Here is a 20,225-nt window from a genome sequence, read left to right as displayed (position 1 = left end):
ACAATACTTGAATCCTTCCTGTGTGCAGTATATATGATGTGACTGGCCAGTAGAGGGGAGTCAAGTATTATTATTTTACCATCTTAATGTGTAAATGTGTGTGTGTTCTTTCAAAAATCCAAGGTATAGTCAACATAATTAAATAGTTGATATCACTAGTTGTAAGGTTCCACATTTTTATTCATAAACTCTTATAGGATTCTGTGCCCTATCTCCCGTTATAGGCTAAATAAATAAAACATTTTGCTTAACCTATTTACTTTTTTGCTGCCACTTTTAAACTCCAATCTGTTTCTTTAGCCACCTTTTACTACATACGGCAGCAAGGTATAGACATGGGATGAGCAAACCCAGAGACTTGCATCAAATTAAACAAATTTAATAAATTATTATTTATTAAAACTTATTTAGTATAGTAGGAATTTACTTGAAGGCAGGTTATTTTAATGATGATGATGATGCCAATACCCCAGCCACTCTGTGTGGCTTACAGCATATATTGAAACATAATAAAACATCAAACATAAAAAACTTCCCGATACAGGGCTGTCTTCAGATGTCTTCTAAAAGTTATGTAGTTGTTTATCTCCTTGACATCTGAAGGGAGGGTGTTCCACAGGGAGAGTGCCACTACCGAGAAAGCCCTCTGCCTGTTTCCCTGTAACTTCGCTTGTTGCAGTGAGGGAACCAGCAGAAGACCCTTGGAGGAAGACCTCAGTGAACAATGGGGGTGGAGACGCTCCTTCATGTATACTGAATTTTAGAAGACATCTGAAGGCAGCTCTGTTTAGGGAAGTTTTATTCTGTTTAATATTCTTGTGGGAGCCACCCAGAGTGGCTGGGGAAACCCATTCAGATGGGTGGGGTATAAATAAATTATTTATTATTATTATTATTATTATTATTATTATTATTATTATTATTATTTTATTATATTACTGGGGCAAGGCTGTTTAGGGCACTTTGAATTGTGCTTGGAAATGCACTGGGAGCCAATGAAGAACCTTTAGGACCAGTGTTATATAGTCCTGGTGGCCACTCCCAGTCACCAGTCTAGCTGCCACATTCTGGATTAGTTGTAGTTTTCAAGTCACCTTCAAATGTAGCCCCACCTTTGCAGTAGTCCAAGCGGGAGATAACTAGAGCATGCAGCACTCCGGCGTGACAGTCTGCAGGCAGGTAGGGTCTCAGCCTGTGTACCAGATGGAGCTGATAGACAGCTGCCCTGGACACAGAATTGACCTGCGCCTCCATGGACAGCTGTGAGTCCAAAATGACTCCCAGGCTGCGCACCTGGTCCTTCAGGGGCACAGTTACCCCATTCAGGACCAGGGAATCCTCCACACCTGCCCACCTCCTGTCTCCCACGAACAGTACTTCTGTCTTGTCAGGATTCAACCTCAATCTGTTAGCCACCTTCCATCCTCTAACTGCCTCCTGACACTCACACAGGACCTTCATTGGTTATGATTTGAAGAAGAGGTAGAACTGGGTATCTTCCACATACTAGTGAACACCCAGTCCAAACCCTCTGATGATCTCTCCCAGTGGCTTCATGTTGAAAAGCATTGGGGAGACGCCGGAGCTCTGAGGCACCCCATAAATGAGAGACCAGGGTTCCAGACATGGCCCAGAAGAAAGGAGCGGAACCACTGCATAAGAGTGCCCCCAGTAATGCTTGGTTTGTTAATAGTTGATATGCCACTGTTACTTTAGCAGATGTTACTAGAGCTTTAAAAGTGTTGTCGCTAGTTCTCATCCCTTTGCAAAGCTAATAGCCAGTTCCCTTTTCTGCTCTTATGGTTAACTCACAAATACTCTACCCGAAGCCTTCTCTCTGGTCAGGGTTTTCCAAAGCAATACAGGGTAGAAGAGCATCTCTCAGCTGTCACTTCCTGGTTTCAGTTTTCTTCTGAAACTTTCCTCCTGGTCAGGCACTTGAACACCAGGACTTGGCCATGAAGATGTCACAGTTCTCTTCTCTGATGTCTCCTGCAGTCAACCGTCAGCTTCTGACCAGAGTTGTAGTAACTTCCTGGAGAACTTCTTCCAGTCTTCCTCTGCAGACTGGCTTTCCCCCACTTCTGCTTAGAAGTCCCTTCACTTTCTGATGGCTGGTTAAAAATCTCCACACAATATTGTGCCTGTCTTTATATTCTCTGTCAGAACCTTTTTGGATTATACTCTATGTACTTTACCAGTAGGTATAGGGTGGTATACAAACAACAACCCCATAGAAATGGGTCAGTGGGTAGACACTCACTAACACTGGATATCAGCCAGCGATTTTGAACAGAATGTACACTGAGTGACCTATCACAATGTGACCCATTTCAATTCTCCTGTCCCATATAAAAGCCAGATTCTGCTGTTAGCTGTCATAACGGAAAACCTTACAAGTATGTAAACACCTCTTTTGAAACGAACAGCCTAGCTGCTTCTTGGCATGCTGCCAACTGAGCCTCCACACATTATCTTTTCCTGGCTTCAGTCACAACTGAACTGCCAGGTTTTTTCTCTTCGTACCGTTAACCCTTTACCAAACAAGCACGGTTTATAACATAGCAGCGCTGCTGAATTTAAATTTTCCCTCACCATGTTCCTTTTTCTTCCCACTTGCCTTCAGGAATCTAAGAGTTAATATTTTGGTTCTTATGCTGCAGAGCGCACACCCAAACTGAAATACTTAACAGGGTGTTGTTTCCCTGTGGCTTTGCTTAGGTAGATGCACACCTGTGTTCTCAAGGTTGATGAAGTGGGGTTAACATTGCTTACTGGATCTAAATTAAAACAATCTGGTTACTATTTCTTAATTAGGAAGGAGAAACAAGGAGCAAAAGTGCAGGAGAAGTAACACATGAGCCAAATTCAGTTTTTTCTTGCTTTCTTGTTCAACACCTCTGAATTCATGTGAAATTGGGAATGTGAGGCTTGAAGGATAACAGCAGCATTCTGCAGTGCTGCATGTCACTGAAAATAAATGGAAAAGAACGCAAAATAATCACTTTGGTTTTAGGACCTAAAACTCATTCAACACTTCCGTCATCTAGGTCTCTTGCTGTAAACACACACGTAGCCTAAGCTGATATGTTTGAGTTTGCTTCCATTTTTTTAATAGGAGGTTTGAAATATTATATTTTTTCAGCACCTTTTGGGTGATTTCCAACATTAGTTAGAATACACTTGTTGGAATCAGTGGACATTGAACTCTGGAACTTTGAAAGCAGTTCGCAGCAGTTATGTAGCATTAATTGTTCCTCCTTTCTAGAGTTCAGCAACAGCTGTTTCTGTTGTTTTTTTTAATGCTCAAAATAAGTCATGGAAAATAACTTATGTAAGATTGTCTATTCTGATATAAACCAAATATTTGTTGTTTCCTCCCCTGCCCCCTGAGCATTTTGTTGATTGAGTAGAATGTGTTTAGATGATCAAGGAGTGCATGTGGTCTTGACGGGATGGGGTCATAGGAAAGGTGGTAGAGGCAAAGGACCCCTGACAGTTAAGTCCAGTCACGAACAACTCTGGGGTTGCGGCACTCATCTCGCTTTACTGGCCAAGGGAGCTGCCGTTTGTCCGCAGACAGTTTTCCCGGGTCATGTGGCCAGCATGACTAAGCTGCTTCTGGCGAAACCAGAGCAGTGCACAGAAACTCTGTTTACCTTCCCGTCGGAGTGGTACCTATTCATCTACTTGCACTTTGACGTGCTTTCAAACTGCTAGGTTGGCAGGAGCAGGGACCGAGCAACGGGAGCTCACCCCGTCGTGGGGATTCGAACCACCCACCTTCTGATTGGCAAGCCCAAGGCTCAGTGGTTTAGACCACAGCGCCACCCGCGTCCCTATAGGAAAGGTGAGAAGGCACCAAATTTCCATCCTCATGAATGCTGGAACTTCTGCTTTTTACTAGAGGTTGCATTAAATGACTCTGCAAGTGGAAGACAACTAACTCACAGAACAGAACTTGCTGTCCCTCCTGCCTGCAGCCCCTGTACCCACCCAAAGCCTCTCCATGGGGTTGAGCAGGGGGCTACAGAACATTGTCAGCTGTGCCATATGGGGCTGAAGTGAGTGGAGGATCATCTCTTGCAATGGGTGAAGGAACCTTCTGCTCATGTGACCACTGGAATCTTCTCCTTGTCTTCTCAGCCATGAGGGCTAGTATTATTTTTTAAAAGTACCCTTATTTACAGGAGGTTGCGCATCACATTTCATGCAAAATTCTGTGTTGGATCCTGAAGGTGAGCTACTCTGGGCTCAAAGTATTTCATATTCTTAGGTACCAGTAGTTGCAGCAGCTTGAATGATCAGTTGAAGAAATTTGCTCACAATTAGCTCAATAGTAAATGTATGTAGTGAGCAGCTGCACAGCCCAACGGTGGTCCTTGCACAGTGCCTATAATGGGCATGTATCTATTTCACTGAGTGAAGTTTAAGATCCAAGTGAAGGAGATGCTAGTTGGAAGTAGTATGTCTGGCTCTGTTCATTTTAGTGTCTGGAAATAATAAATTCAGGGGTTTTTTGCACATACTTGAAGTTATGGGTTATGTTCATCTAATCTCCAGGACCTGAAGTGATTAAAAAATAAAATAAAAAAGTATGCTAATTTTCCTGCAATGTGAAACTCGCTTTCCCCATAGGGAAGTGCTATAGCTCAGTGATGGAATATATGCTTTGCATACACTAGGTCCCAGGTTCAGTCTCCAGGTAGGGTTGGGAAAGACCCTTGTTTGAAAGGTAACTTGAATTTAAATTCACTGTTTAAGGCAAGCCCTACTTTGAGTGGGATCTTGAAGATTCTTCCTTTGCAGTTCTACTAAGGATGGACTGAGTGTGTGTTCTTGATTGTTCCTTTGAAGTTCAAATAACCTAACATCATATGACATAAAGAGGTTTACAGGAGGAGACACCTACCTGTAAAATCGGACCTGCTCACTGGATCTGATTCCCCACCCCTGAAATAAAGGCCTGTTTACTATTTCAGTGATGTTTCTTAAAGGACTGTAATCTGAGTTGTTTTAGGGTGTGATGTGCCATAACTACATATATAAAGAAATAAAAGTTCCCGCTTCTCAAAAACTGTACAGAGACAAAACAGTATTTGAGAGATAATTTTATTTCTGATGTATTATCTGCAATTTTAAGAGTAATACAGCAAAGTCAGCCCCCCCCCCTAGAATTTGATGCTTAGGCATACAGTTGTCTGTAACGAGAGGGGAAATGATGTTTGGGTTCCCTCCTGTTGTAAAACAGTGCATGACCCAGATTAATACTACATTGACAGTAACATGTTCCAAGAGATGCAGTCTTCTTTCAATCTAGATGTGTATACTAGATTCAGGGTATTAAAGATGAGCTTTGCATCACATCAGGTCATAGGCTACTTTCTGGGAATGGCAGGCTGAGAGCACCTGGCACTTAATATTTATCAATGTATTTCAAAAATGTATACTGTACCACCTTTCCATTTAAAAATCATCTAGAGCACCTTAAAGGTGGATAGAATAGTGTTTCCTAGCCAGGGTGGCTATGTTCTACCACAGCTGTGGGATTTTCTGGGAATTACAAGTGGGGAGAGTGCTGTTGAACTCAGGGTCTGCTTGCAAGCTTCTCTTAGGCATCTGATCAGCGACTCTGAGAACAGGATGCTGGACTAAATGGGACAGTGGTCTGATCCAGCAAATCAAGCTGGGCTTATGTTATTTGAACAGTTACCTAGAATGCCTATGTAGGATCTTCAGATATCTGAACTCATTACATATATTGTTTTTGAATCAAAATGTTTCTAAAACTACAGAGAGAGCTTGCCATTTTCCTCTACCTCTCTGATTTTCTATTACAGTCATACCTCGGTTTAAGTATGCTTCGGTTTGAGTATTTTCAGTTTAAGTACTGCGCAGACCCGTCTGGAACGGATTAATCCACTTTCCATTACTTTCAGTGGGAAAGTTGGCTTCAAATTAAGTACGCTTCAGGTTAAGTACAGACTTCTGGAACCAATTGTGTACTTAAACCGAGGTACCACTGTATAAATCTTTTGATTAGGTGTTAGGTTGTTGCGGTGGGAGGGGGGGGGAATGTAGCTGTAGCTTATCTTTTTCCTTTTCTCCTCAGAGCTCTGTTGGCAGGAGGAGGTTTTTCTACGTGGACCTACCGGCAAGGCTATGATGTCAGCATCCCTGTTTATAGTCCACTGTCTGCAGAGGTGGAACTGCCAAATAAAGGGCTGGGGTAAGCTGAAGATGTGTGGGAGAATGCAGGATATTTTGTCTTCTTGCTAACAATGTCATATAATGCCAGCTGCATCTGAGTTGCTAAGAAATTCAGTCCAGAAAACCAAAAACATGCATGATCCCGGGGGGGTGGGGGGTGGGGTTGAAGCTGGTCATATAACTGCTCTTGCAATTGTTGAGAGCTATGAAGCTGAAATATGGCTGTGTGTTATCTGTCAGCAGATCATCTCATAAGTGCTATAGAAAGCCCAAGTTCTATTTACACTTATCAAGGTTTCCTGAGCAATAATGGATGCTTTCCCTGGGAACCTCTGACATTTGCTTTAACTAACAAAAGTTAACACCTAAAAGTTGGGGAGGGAGGGAAATTTATCAATGTGAAAGTGGTTTCCGCTGCTCCAGGCTTGGCCACCATCACAGGCTAAAACATGTGACTTGCTTTTGGGATCATCTGTTTCTGAAAAGGGTTTGTCTCTCTTGTTATGTGTCCCTGGACTCTGCTGCCTTCACCACCCTAGTAGTATTTGGCAATTTCAAACCTCCAAAATAAGAGTGCCTAATTTTCACTGTCTTGCTTTCCTTGCTGAATCCACTGGAGTAGAACTGCAGTGAAGATTAGACAGAAGCCTTGGAGCAGAAAACCATGTATTTGGGTCAGGAACCAGAGCAAATGGGAACTGAAAATTACTTTACAATTTAGTGGGTGTTTGGGCTTTCCATGGTACTTATACAATAATGTTTACTCCTTTCAGCTTCAGTTAAGTGACTTACATAAACACTCTTTCTTAACCTATCTTCAGCGATCTTTTGCTGAAGTAAGATAGACATTGAGAGTACTGAATCATAGGCATTGTTTCTCTCTCACAAACATTTTTTGACAAATGTGACAGTGTCACTTCCGGAGAAAAGTCAGTTACAAAGGGAGGAATTCAACATTACGCTTTTCTGATCATTTCTTCAACGCAAGCATTTCCACTTATCAGACAGAATGATCTTTCATCCCCCTGCAGGCTTCTTCTGGAGGTGGTCCCGACCCTCCAGAGCAGATTTGGGGGAGGCGTGGGGAGAGAGGGAAACAAGAGAAAGCCTCATTAGTTGAACTATCCCAGGTTAGTTGAATCTGGGCCAATAATTTCAGTGAATGGGAAATGGCACATATTCTTGCAGTCTTGTCTGCAGGACACTAACTTGAAAATAAAAAAAGAAAACAGCTAATGTACTTTTCAAGAAAGCAAAACAGTGCACAGTAAATCATTGTGCCTATCTTTGCCATATCTGTTGGGAAACCTCCCCCCAGAAAAAAATATCAGGAGACTCCCCAAGTATGTAGGAAAATATTTATATATTTGTAAATTAAGAGAAATGCAACACACACCCTGCCAAAAACAAACAAGTGCTGAACATCCTTAGTGGCCTCCAGAACTCAAAAATAATTGAAGTCAGATGAACATTTAATTACTGCATTTATATCCCACCTTTTATCCAGGCAGCTCAAGGTGCCATACAAAATCCTACCCTTCCCATTTTAACCCTGCAACAGCTCTTTGAGGCAGGTTAGGCTAAGTGACTATGACTCATCCAAGGTCATAGTGGGTTCAAATCCCCTGAGAGTGGAGATTTGAACCCTAGTCTCCCAGGTCACATAGTCTGATACTCCAACCACTTTAGAAGCATTTCACCAATTTTAAAAGATATGTTACAGGATTTTTTTAGTGTTCCTGAACATTTTGAATTCTTCCACGGGGGGGAATGCAAAGCGGCCCCCTCCTCCCCTCCAACCCCCCCTTTCCCTCCCTCCCCACCTCTGTTCTGAACTTTCACATATCTAGGTTCAGTACAACTTACAAATTTCTTTAATAAGGACTGAAGGCTGTGTTGTGAATGAAGAGAAATATATTTAAAGTTATGTTCTGCTCACATTTGTGCATGTTAGGTGGTCACCATTGTATTGGAAATTGATTTCTCTTTTTATTCATAGTTGGGCTTGAATGGAAAAATTTAAAAAATAATAACTTCAGTCATGTGCCACTTAGCTAAGATCATCGGCATTTATTGTATTTGCCTGAAGCTGATGCATGTTTTAACTGTTAATTTGTTTTGGAAATCTGACATGGGAGTTCAGTTTCATTTTATTACACATCTGTGGCTTTGCCGTTATAAAGCCTGGAGTGCCTGCAGTAAGCATGTGAGGAAGACTTCAGATAACAGGTTTTAAAAAACACAAATCTCTACATATATCTTGCATCTCAGAGCATCAAGACAATGATGAGTAGAACAGGAATATTTCTCTTCATATGTGCTACAAAGTTGTAAATGTAATAGGCAGCTATTAAAAGAAGGTAAAGATATGGAAAATAGTTGAGGCACTGGTTAATTTAAGGTCTTACCATGGACCAATGAGGTTCAAAGGTGGGATTATACAGTATACCTGGTAGCTGCCTCTCTCAGAACAACCTGCTGGTTTTTGAGGTTTGTAAAGCAGGTGCTCAGCAGACTGTATGTTGAACAGATTCCTCAAGTGAACCAAGACAGATGCAATGAGGAAAGCAACCTCTCTTCCTGACCCAAAATATGGCAAAGAGCTAAACTCTGATTGTTAGAGACACAGCTTGAGTTCCAATTACACAGCTGTGTGATTTAAGCTGTAGAATACTGCTTGTTTCACTTTTAAAGTTATGAACACTTCACTGAAGAGTTGCATAGGTGTCTTACAAATTGCTACCAAGTCAGTAAGACGCTTGTAACTTGGATTTTCTAATGCTTATTTGTTGTTTCCAGAAGAAATCCATTTGATTTTAACTGAGCTCTTATTTTAACTGAGCTCTTATTTTTATTTTATTTTGGGGGGGGGGGAGAAGAAGTAGGTTTTATGGAGAACTTGCTGTGTTAATAAGCTGGATTGGTATGGCAGCAGTTATCAAGAGGAAATGTCACTTCTGCTGTGCACTTGCCACATAAGTAGCACTTAGAACAAGCTGGCAATTAGCCAGATTAAGAAACGATGCAAGAGTTTAATTCAATAGGAAATCCTTATCAGTATGATGCCAAGGCCCCTAAAATGCTGTGCTGTCCAATCTGCTTTTAAAGACACTTAGCAGTATTTACTGGGAGTGGAGTCCCACTCATTTCAGTAGTGCTTCCTTCCAAATAAGAATCCTTAATCTTGCTACTCTACATTGCACTTCTCCGCCTGCTTATTCAAGTAAGTCCTGTTACCTTCAGTGAAACTGTCATGAGTGAACATGCAAAGGAACTGGCTGTAAACTTGCAATCTTCTCATAATTGTTCATGGTGGGACTCCTTGTGTATACTGCACTCATAGTTCACAACTAAGTATTTTACTTATGTGCTATTATCTGCTGCTAGTTGGGTCTTACAGCTTGTATATGAATCCTTCCAGAATTCAACTTTATTGTGCCACTATAGGATTATTTCCAACTCTCTTCTTGCTAAAGAAAAGAGAAATGCTATGGCTATAAAGCTGATAAGTCCGAGTTCCGCAGCAGCATAAAGGGAAACACATACCACATTATCTAGTGAGAATCCTGCAGGATTTGTCAGGCTCTCATTTTTGGGGTCTTCAGTCCCCGTAGGTACTTCCTCCTTTCCTCTCAAATGGCTCTTCATCCTGAATACCGTTCTGACTTGGAGGCTCTTCAAGCTGAGAATGCAGAATCTGTGCTGATCCTGGACAAATGTACCAACCTCTCAGAGGGAATCCCTTTTATTCGTAAGCGTTGCCACAAGAATCAGGTCTTTGATTATCCACAGGTGCTTCAGGTAAGTCTGCCTATAGTGCCTCTATCACTATTACAGTGATTACAGGTGATTACACTACTGTACACTATTACACGAAATTATGGATTGTGACATATGCAATTCTATGCAATTTTTATTCTGAAGAATAAGATGTATTATACAATCTGATTACACTTTGGACAGTGTTTGTTGCTGTCAGTTCTAAGGTGTTCTGGTGTGTGATGCTATGTGCTACTTTTTCAGTTTAAAGGAGAGAGAGGATGATAAACTGCTAAGACATACTCAAGAGTATACCCTTTGAAAGCAATGGAATTACGGGTGATATTAAACTAAGTTCGAGTATGTTAAGTCTATTGCTTTCTTGAATATGAGTTGGTTGGATATCCACTTTAAGTTCATTGCTTTCAGTGGATCTGCTCTTTCTTTTCTTTTTTTAATTTTTTGGACTTACTCCAGTGTCCAAATTCATTCTTGTACCGAGCATCGCTATAGGATTTCTTGTCCTCATACTCATAGCTGCCAAGTTATCCCTTTTTAAAAGGGATTTTCCCTTATGCTGAATAGGCTTCCTCACGAGAAAAGGGAAAACTTGGCAGCTATGCATACTTATTCTTGAGAGAGAAAAATTGTAGGTGGATGTGGCTTACAAATATAAATGGCCAAGGACATATTTGAAGAACATATTGCCGTAGTTAAATAATTACTTCCCTGAAGTCATGACAAATGAAATTGTTAAACTAGATTTCATACCTGTACTGCTGCACCCAGGAAGTGGCAGTTCTGTTATATCTACAGCTCCAAAGTCATATTTCGTCAGGCAAGGAAGATAACATCTGGCCTGCATGTCTCTTTAATGGCTGCAGCATATACAGCATAAAGGTGCTTTGGTGTAGAAATACAGCAAGGGAGGTTTTGCTCCTAACTATAGCAAATTATCTCATTCTGTGTGTAAATTCAGAGATTAAAAAATGCACCATTATGCAGATGTTTAATTAGTAGCAAAAGAAAGATGCTTACAGTTCTGTGTTGAGGAGTGGAAGGAAGGGCTTCCCTGAATTCAAATGTTCTGTCTGAAGATCAAACAATTTCTCTTCCCCTTTTGCTTCTTTAAAGGCAGGCAGAATCATCCTAGAATTGCAGTTGTGAGTTTTTGCACATTTAACAAATAAAACTTTGAGGAGAGCTGTCATGCAGAGATAGTTAAAATAGCTTTCCCCCACAGAACCCTGCATCTCCATTTGGAATGTCTGGCTGATAACGGTGATAATGTGAGGACATGTATTTATAGTAGGTTTTGTCTAGACAGGAAAAAAGGCTAGTTGGGTAAGAGGAGCATATTCATCCATATAGTATTTCTTTTCCCTCTTAAACCCATTTTTATTCTCCTACTCCTAGCAAAACCACAAGGGTTTCTTAACAAGTGATATTTGACTTTTTTGTTCCTTGTAAATATATGATAATATAATAGTACAGTGGCACCTCAGTTTACGAACTTAATCCATTCTGGAAGTCCGTTCTTAAACCGAAACCGTTCTTAAACTGAGGCGTGCTTTCCCTAATGAGGCCTCCCTTCCACCATTCAGATTTCGTTCTTAGACTGAAGTAAAGTTCACAAACCGGGGCACTACTTCCGGTTTTGCAGAGTTCATAAACTGAATTGTCCGTAAACAGGACTGTTCTTAAACAGAGGTACCACTGTATATTAATAGTAATTTATTAATATATAATAAAATACAGTGGTACCTCGGTTTAAGTACACAATTGGTTCCGGAAGTCTGTACTTAACCTGAAGCGTACTTAACCTGAAGCGAACTTTCCCATTGAAAGTAATGGAAAGTGGATTATCCTTTCCACTTATCCTCCAAGGAAAATATTGTGCGAGGGCACATTTTCCACACAAAACAGCACTGTTTTCAGACATTTACTTAATGGTGTAAAAAACATTTGGATTAAGGGGGAGGGTCATAACTAATACTGTACTGTGAAACAGATACTTGAAGTGGTTTTATATCTTACGGGTTTTTAAATGCATGATTTTATAAGCTGCTTTGTAAAAAGTATTCTTGAGAATTGGATTATAAATCTCTCAATCAAATTAAACAAAGTATACTGTGAATGCCAGTATACTTCACAAACCATATCAACCTCCTGGGCAAAATGCAGTTCCTATCACAGGTCCCGGATATAAATTTGTCTGCTACAGAATACACACAATCACAGCATTTTTATTTAGAAATAATTTTATTTCCCACGCACCCATAAAGATTACATTTTTTAAAAAAAAATATCACTTTTTATCTTATTGGGTTGCTTATAGCACTGGGATCCTTGTGGTGTCGTTATGTTTCCTAAGAATTCTGCTGAAACTAGAAAATGTGTTTCACATGTTATCAGCAATTGAAACCCAGAGCAAACTTTGAAATGGTGGCCTAGAATTTGCAGCACTCAAGGTTTTTGGTGCTGAGCCTGCTTCCTGCTCTCTTATAGTACCTGTGTTTTGCAACAGCAGGAGCAGCTTCTGCAGCATTAAAAAGCCCAAATTTCCTTTCTTTATTAAAATTGCATGAGTGGACTCCTCACAGTACATTGGAACCAGCTTCTTGCTATCATTTGTTTTTTGTGAGTTTCAAATCCAGCCTACAAGGCAGCAAAGAATTCATGTATTTGTTATATGCTATGGTAATAATGGGTATTGGCATAACAAATAAATTAACAGGGGAGATAGCAGAATTAAAAATCCCTCTCTCCCATTCCACCTGAGCAGAAAAGCCAGTGTGATGTCTTCAGATGATGCTGGACTACAGTCCCCATAATCCCTGGCCATGCTGGTGAGAGCTGTAATCCAATAACATCTGGAAGATGCCATGTTAGCTACCCCTGCAAGGGGTAAGGAAGCGTCTTATATCTTATCATGTCTATTTTTGTTTCCATTTGCTACCAGGAAGCTACATTCTGTGTGATTCTGCGGGGAGCCCGCTTGGGACAAGCTGTGCTGAGCGATGTACTTCAGGCTGGCTGCATTCCTGTTGTCATAGCTGATTCCTATATTCTACCTTTCTCCGAAGTTCTGGACTGGAAGAGGTATTTTCACTATAGTCATGTGTGCTCCATTGTTGCAATTTGTTTGAATCTGGAATGGGTTTACAAAATCGACACTGTTCAGTTGGTAGAGCATGAGACTCTTAATCTCAGATTCCTGCATTGCATGGAATTGGACCAGATGATCTTCATAGTCTCTTCCAACTCTACAGTTCTAAAACATTGAAATAAATATACTTATAGACTGAACCCCATTAATGTTTATCCAGAGCATCCATATCATATTACATTTATATGGTGTATGTTAAGGGAGGGGTAGTTCCTTTAGATTTATTTTCAAATACTCCTCCATGGGCTTATCTGTTTGACTTTGTGTGAGGGGAATCCAGTTTTGGCTAATTAACTACCTACAATTCTCACTGTTTCCCTTTTCACACTTCCGCATTTAGAGCTTCTGTGGTGATACCTGAAGAAAAGATATCTGAAATGTACAACATTCTGCAAAGCATACCTCAGCGACAGATTGAGGAGATGCAGAGTCAGGTAGAGTATCTTTGAGTATAGGCCATGAATATTTTCCTGGGAGCCAAACCTGAATTTACCTGCCTGGCTGTTGTGGAGGTTGAGGCAAATGTAATAATAGTTTGCATGTTCTCATATTTTACCATTTAATTAAAGGTGCTGAATATTGCATGTTGCTGAATTGTGCAAAGTACATACAATGAAGTTACTCAGATGCAATTTTATGTATTGTTCTGGATCCACACTGCATATCTTGTAAAATTAAATTACCACCCATATCTTGCCACCTATGTGGCTGATTTGCCCTGCTGAATGATTCGCTCCCAAGTAACTTTAGGATGAGGAGGATTTCAAAGTTCTTTGACAAACTGGTTTGGATTTGAAGCTTTGATCATTATATCTTATTTACCTCTAGGGCTCTAAATGATAACTTGAACTCATTGGGGCCACCAAATGTGTTCCTTAACACAAAAAATGGAAGAAAATGGCACCCTCTTGTGACTAACACATTGAACTAAATTAATGTATGAGGAACTTAGTGTTAGCGTGCTGTATTTGCAAAATCTAGCAAAGATTTATATATTTTTATTTATTTATTTTTATTTAGTTTGCATTCCACCCTTTGTCTGTAGAGCTCAGGGTGGTTCACAAGATAAAAATATATAACGAAAAAAGAACAACCCCCCCCAATCCCACAAACACATTTAAAAGTACCACTTGAATGAAGCTAGTGGGTTAGTAGTGGTCTGTGGACTGCAGTTTGGAAATCCCTGCGCTACAGCATTTCCTGTTAAACACAACATTTCTCTGCAACAGAAACACATTTTATTAAACTGTGACCTGGATATACACTGTGATTCCATGCAAGTACAAATTAAATTATCCTGAGACCTCTAGCTTTGAGATGTTGTTTTCAAAAATGTTTTTCCTTAAGGACATGAACATCTGGGCAATGCCTGGTGAAATTTCATTATTTCCAGAGATCAAGGAGTAGGGATTCAGTACTTCTTATGCATCTTTCCCCTAGTCTATGCAGATTGCCTACTTTGTTGCATGATGCAGTGTTTTTCAACCTTTTTTGGGCAAAGGCACACTTGTTTCATGAAAAAAATCACAAGGCACACCACCATTAGAAAATGTTAAAAAAATTAACTCTGTGCCTATATTGACTATATATAAAGTAATTTTTCATTTTTTCCCACGGCACACCAGGCAACATCTCGCGGCACACTAGTGTGCCGCGGAACAGTGGTTGAAAAATACTGGTTATATAGATCATGGAAAGTTGCTTTCTTTAGGGCGGAATTTTAGTTTTACTCCATTAATTTTCTTGTGTGCAGATTATAGGCAAATCTATTCATAAACCTCCAGTTTCCTTTCCCCCCAATATAATTACTCAAATAGGTCCATCACATACCTAGTATAACACAAACCATAGATACATTTAAGAAGGTAGTAGACATCTATCAATGCTGTACATTACAGAATGGAAGCAGCAATGAGTTAGTGATTTTCCAATTGTATAGTCCAGATTCCTGACTAAATGAGACACATAACTCTCTTAAGTATATTGTAGGTATTGCACACATGTTCAAGCTATTTCAATTTTGATTGAAAAAGATAGATAATCTATACTGAACTTTAGAAGTAAGATGAGGAAACCTTGCTCCAGGACAGAGTTGTCTAGATTATGAACAAAAGGCTATGAAAGATAATGAATTATCAGTATAAAATATGACTGAGAATTGCTACTTCAAAAAATTTTAAACATGAGAATTTAATTTAAAAAGGGGGCACCTAAAACCAGTCTGAAAATATGCATGTTCTGTTTTCTGAGTACACATCAGTTAAATTCTGAGCACTTCCTTCATAATTATGAAGACTGGACATGGTTTTTATTTTTTATTTTTTTAAATGAGGATTCAATCTCTTGATCCACTCTGCTGTGAGCCTCTGATAAAAAGTGTGCCTGGGGAATGTAATCAGGAGCACAGGGATAGTATTGAGATACATGAAATTAAGCATATCAGAAAACTTTAATAATCAGTATGAAAACCATATTTGTGAAATACTAGGAATCTTCCTATCCAAGTCACTTGATATGAGGCAGTCCTGGAAACGCCAGTGTGCACTTGGATTATGTATGACGTAATTGGATTAGGTGTGTGTGTTTCTACAGAGAGTTTTCTTGTGCTCAGCCACTTTACCAATATGACAAACGGCCAGAAGAGGTCTCTGTTCCCTTGATTCATACTTATTTTCTTAGCTTCTCACTGGCATTCTATGTGGGCATAGACTCAAGTAGTCAGTTCGGTTAGGCTGGAAAACACTGCCTTTTGATTTGCTCCTGGGGGTCATGAATAATGTGACTTGGCTGTAAGAAAGTTCATAGATGTGACTTGATGTTAACGCTAGCTATTCAGATTAGCATTATCTGTAAATGCAGGAGTGCTTGTTTCAGCAAACGTCGTAACTTCAGTCCTGTGCCGTCAATGACCATCTAAAATCTACAGTAGTAATACCAAGAGCTGCAAATACATCTCTGTACATTTGTAACTGTGTTTATAGGTACCGTAACCCTTCTTTCCTTTGAGTCTACGTGGGATGCAACATCTGGCAAAGATGTAGGGATGAAATTAGAGCCACATCTGTCAGTGTTCTGGAATCGCAGGATTGTAGAGTTGGAAGAGCTCCAATAGCTCATCTCATCAACCCCCTCCCCCAACTCCAACTTAGGCTGCCCCAAACTTTAGAATCATTGACATAGATCTGGCTGGCTGTCTTGTGGACCCTCCAAGCAATGAGGCATCACACCTCCCATATGTAATTTAGTTTCAAACTGCTTTTTTGTTAGGAAGTTGCGGCTAAATCTACTTCATTTAAAAATAATTCCTTTTGGACCTCAAAGGATAAACTCACTACAAGCAATTGGTTCTGACCTGTGTTTAATGGAGGAGCAAAATGAATGGGAGGGGTAGCACAGAGAGAACAGGAAAGAGTGTTGGAGTAGCACAGAGCGAGGGAGATAGATGGGATGACACAGAGCTGTGCAGTCCTACAATGAGGCAGACACCACTGGTTTTGGCTCTGGCCCTGCCCATTGGTAGCTTGCAGATTCCGACAGATTACCTCCCAGGGAATGCTTTTAAGGGGAAAGAGAAGTTACGTGGGTTCTGAAGCTACTCCCAGTGTTAATTTCTGTGGAGTGTCTGGACTGCTAATAACTTCAGCTTACACATTTGAGTGAAGGTATGAATAAAATAAAACCCTGAATGATTAATGCCACCTTAGTTTAATTGCTATGTCAAAATGAAGCCCCTGTTGTGGTGGTAAAAAAGTTTTCACTATATTTTTGGTAGGTTGCCAGTACCTAGGGCATATAATTTCACTCTGATTTGAGTGTAATTTAAAGAAAACATTGCAACATCACAAAACAGTCGATTCCTTTATTGTAAGAGATTATGTATGGAATGTGAGAGTACAGGGTTTTTTTATATGTCTTCAGGATCAGTTCTGACCCCAAATGCATTTCAAATACAAATTTAAAGGAGGCAGTATTAGAGTCATAGGCGTCTCTTGATCAGAATGTGTGAGGTTTCTTTTTTTGAGCCTTAAGATTAATATTTGTGTACGGCATTTTTTAAAGGCAACAGAATATATTCCTCAGCATACCTTTCAATGGCTTTTCCTGAACTCTGATGTTACGGTACTGTAGTTCTGCATGTCATGCACTGAATGCCCAAATTCAGAAACTGGTCTCTACCATAAATACTGACTAGCAAAATAGTCCAGGGATGCACATTCTTAGTTTGTGTGAAGAAGCCCACCACCTGCTTAGCAGCTGTTCACGTTTTCTCCCCCTCCCCCTTTTTTTTGCCATGGAGCTATTTCACAATAAAGTGATGGGTTAAAGATGGCCCTTGACACAAAGGTTAAAAACATACTTGTTTTCTCTCTAATGTGAAGGGAGTGGGGTGGGGCGGATGTGAGAAGAGAGTGCCGGGACTTGCCAGCAGGTTCTTTTTTTTTCTGTAGCTTTTCAATTTCTGCCCTTCCATTTAATGTTTTCCTTCTTAAAAGAGATATACTTCTGTGGTACTCTGCAAGCACCCATGATTAAAGAAAAAGAAAAAGAAAAAAGGGAAATAGAGCTTCAAGGTCTTGCTGATTTAAAACTGCTAAGGCAATTCTAAGTTTGAGGGTGTTTGAAAGCTACTGCATCAGCTTGTGGCAGGTAGGAGCCAATATCATAGATGCACAATGGTCTGTGTTGGCCAGGGGAGAGAAAGGGATTTTGTAATATCTACTGTAATATTGGTTTGTATCCCCCCTACTTCACTTATTTACTTATTTATTCTAAGATTACTATATAAAGGTAAAGGGACCCCTGACTATTAGGTCCAGTCGTGACCGACTCTGGGGTTGCGGCGCTCATCTCGCTTTACTGGCCGAGGGAGCCGGCGTACAGCTTCCAGGTCATGTGGCCAACATAACAAAGCCGCTTCTAGTGAACCAGAGCAGCGCACGGAAACGCCGTTTACCTTCCCACCAGAGCGGTACCTATTTATCTACTTGCACTTTGACGTGCTTTCGAACTGCTAGGTGCTTTTAAAAAGTCAGGTGTAGTTTGGGGAGTGATACATAAAAATACATCTGCTTACACATTACAGTTGTTCCATTTTGACAGTCATTTGTGTACAGGGCTGTGATACAATTGCTGCGCAAGGATGCGAGAGAAGACACCCACATGTCGTAAGCTACATGCACACCTGTCAGGGAGTGGGATGTGAGGTAGTCGCAGCTTCTTGCCCTGTAACAAATGGGCACTGTGAGGCTGGCTTCTAGAGGAAGTCCTTCACAATATCAAGCGACTTTTAGATGTGAAGAAGGGTGCGCATAGCTCTAGACCCTCTCCCTTGCAAACGTGATGGTGGTGTGGTGAGTGACTAAAGCCCTTTACAGTACAGGCCTTTTGTAAGAGCAAGACTAGGCTATCTCCATTTTCCTAGTTCTCATGCCTGTTTGGGACTACTGTTTGGGTCTTTGGACTACTATCCCAATGACTCTGAGCACTACAGCCAGAGCAGAAAAAATATATATTATGTAGCTTTCAACTGTGTGGCGAAAGCTGTAATAGAATCATAGAATCATAGAGTTGGAAGAGACCACGAGGGCCATCCAGTCCAACCCCCTGCCAAGCAATAGAATCTTGTACTACATACAGGCAGAATGGTGCTGGCTGCACCAGGGGCAAACTCCCTCATTAAGAGTCTTAAAATGATTTTTGTTAGAATGACATTTCTGTTAGAGCAAACTCTTACCTGCCCACCACCTTCTGTACTACCGTCTGTGAATTTGAAGGTCATCGCTACTCAAATGTTGGTTCTAAATGATGCTACGTTGTTTGGCATCCTCCTTGCCTTGAATCGAGAAAAATTCTAGATTCTTCATTGGCAGACTCTAGCTTTTGAGTCTCTGCTAAATTTAATCATGGTTGCTGGGTTTGAAATCGATAGAATACTTTTAAACCCTTCCTTGACCAATTCCATTAATCTTCAAGCTTTAATAACAAATATTTCTAAGGAGATATTTAACTTTTTGTGCTTCAGCTGCACGTGGGGAAGCTGGAGGCAAAACAATAATGTGGAATTCCGGGGAGATGATTAGATGCTTACTCTCCGTTGTATGTTCTGCTACAAAGTGGAATACATAGAGGAGTTGGGGTTTAACATGGATCATGTAGGCAACTCCGGGCCCTCTCAACTTCCACATTATTTAGGATGTAATACCCATCATTAAACTTGGTTGCTTTTGCAGGAGCCCATTTGTGGACTTGTAATTATGATGTGTTACCCATCTGTAAACTTTTTCTTTCTGTTCTTGAGATTTTAATTTCCTAAGCTCTGTCAAATAGCTTATCTCTCTCCATCTTTTATGAGTTGTTCTTCTGCATTTTCTATTTCTCAGATCAAAGATCTGTAAGATTCTAGGCCTGTAAAAGTTTTTCTATACAGTTGTACCTTGGTTGTCAAACGCCCTGGAACTCGGACGTTTTGGCCCCCGAACGGTCGAAACCCAGAAGTGACTGTTCCAGTTTTCGAACGTTCTTTTGGAAGCTGAACGTCCAACAGGGCTTCTGTGGCTTCTGACTGGCTTCCTGCAGCCAATCAGATGCCACGATTTGGAAGTCGTACGCTTTGGAAGTTGAATGGACTTCTGGAATGGATTTCATTCGACTTCCAAGGTATGACTGTACAAGAATAATTTTGAGGTAATATACTTGGACCAAGAAGGCTACAAATGTGAAACCTAGATCAGCTTCAGAGCAGAGGCCCCAGTGAATTTAATCCTTGACAAGTATAAAAGAGGCATTTTATGTAGTTTTGGAGATTTACATTTAATTTAGGTGAGGCATAACTTGGAAGAAAATAAGAGAAACAAACATTACATTTTAAAATGCATATTTGTGTTTGAAAAGTTGAAGCATAATACATTTTGGCTCATCCTTTTTACTTTTAAGATGTCATTGGTAGTTGATAGTCAATGTCCTTCAATTCACACCTCAGTGTATTATAGCATAAGAAAACATGTATGTGCATGTTCCATTATAATATTTGTGCTGCTGACAAAATGATGCAGAAATAATGAAGAAAGATATTAGAATAATTGTTGAC

General features: G+C 40.3%; 1 protein-coding gene across 2 annotated transcripts in view; it reads left to right on the top strand.

Annotated features, from left to right (window-relative positions):
• EXT2 (exostosin glycosyltransferase 2) overlaps positions 1–20,225 on the top strand; it is an 84,895-nt gene that overhangs the window by 9,084 nt on the left and 55,586 nt on the right. For both annotated transcript variants that reach the window (XM_035115986.2, XM_035115977.2), the window contains exons 4-7: positions 6,113–6,229; positions 9,816–10,011; positions 12,932–13,071; positions 13,479–13,572. In XM_035115986.2, the coding sequence (XP_034971877.2) occupies positions 6,113–6,229; positions 9,816–10,011; positions 12,932–13,071; positions 13,479–13,572 (547 nt within the window). The remainder of the gene's footprint in view (positions 1–6,112; positions 6,230–9,815; positions 10,012–12,931; positions 13,072–13,478; positions 13,573–20,225) is intronic.

The sequence above is a fragment of the Zootoca vivipara genome, chromosome 1, assembly GCF_963506605.1.
Source record: "Zootoca vivipara chromosome 1, rZooViv1.1, whole genome shotgun sequence".
In the NCBI taxonomy this organism is placed as follows: domain Eukaryota; kingdom Metazoa; phylum Chordata; class Lepidosauria; order Squamata; family Lacertidae; genus Zootoca; species Zootoca vivipara.
The sequence above is the reverse complement of the archived record's forward strand: the minus strand, read 5'-3'. Positions and strand labels throughout refer to the sequence as shown.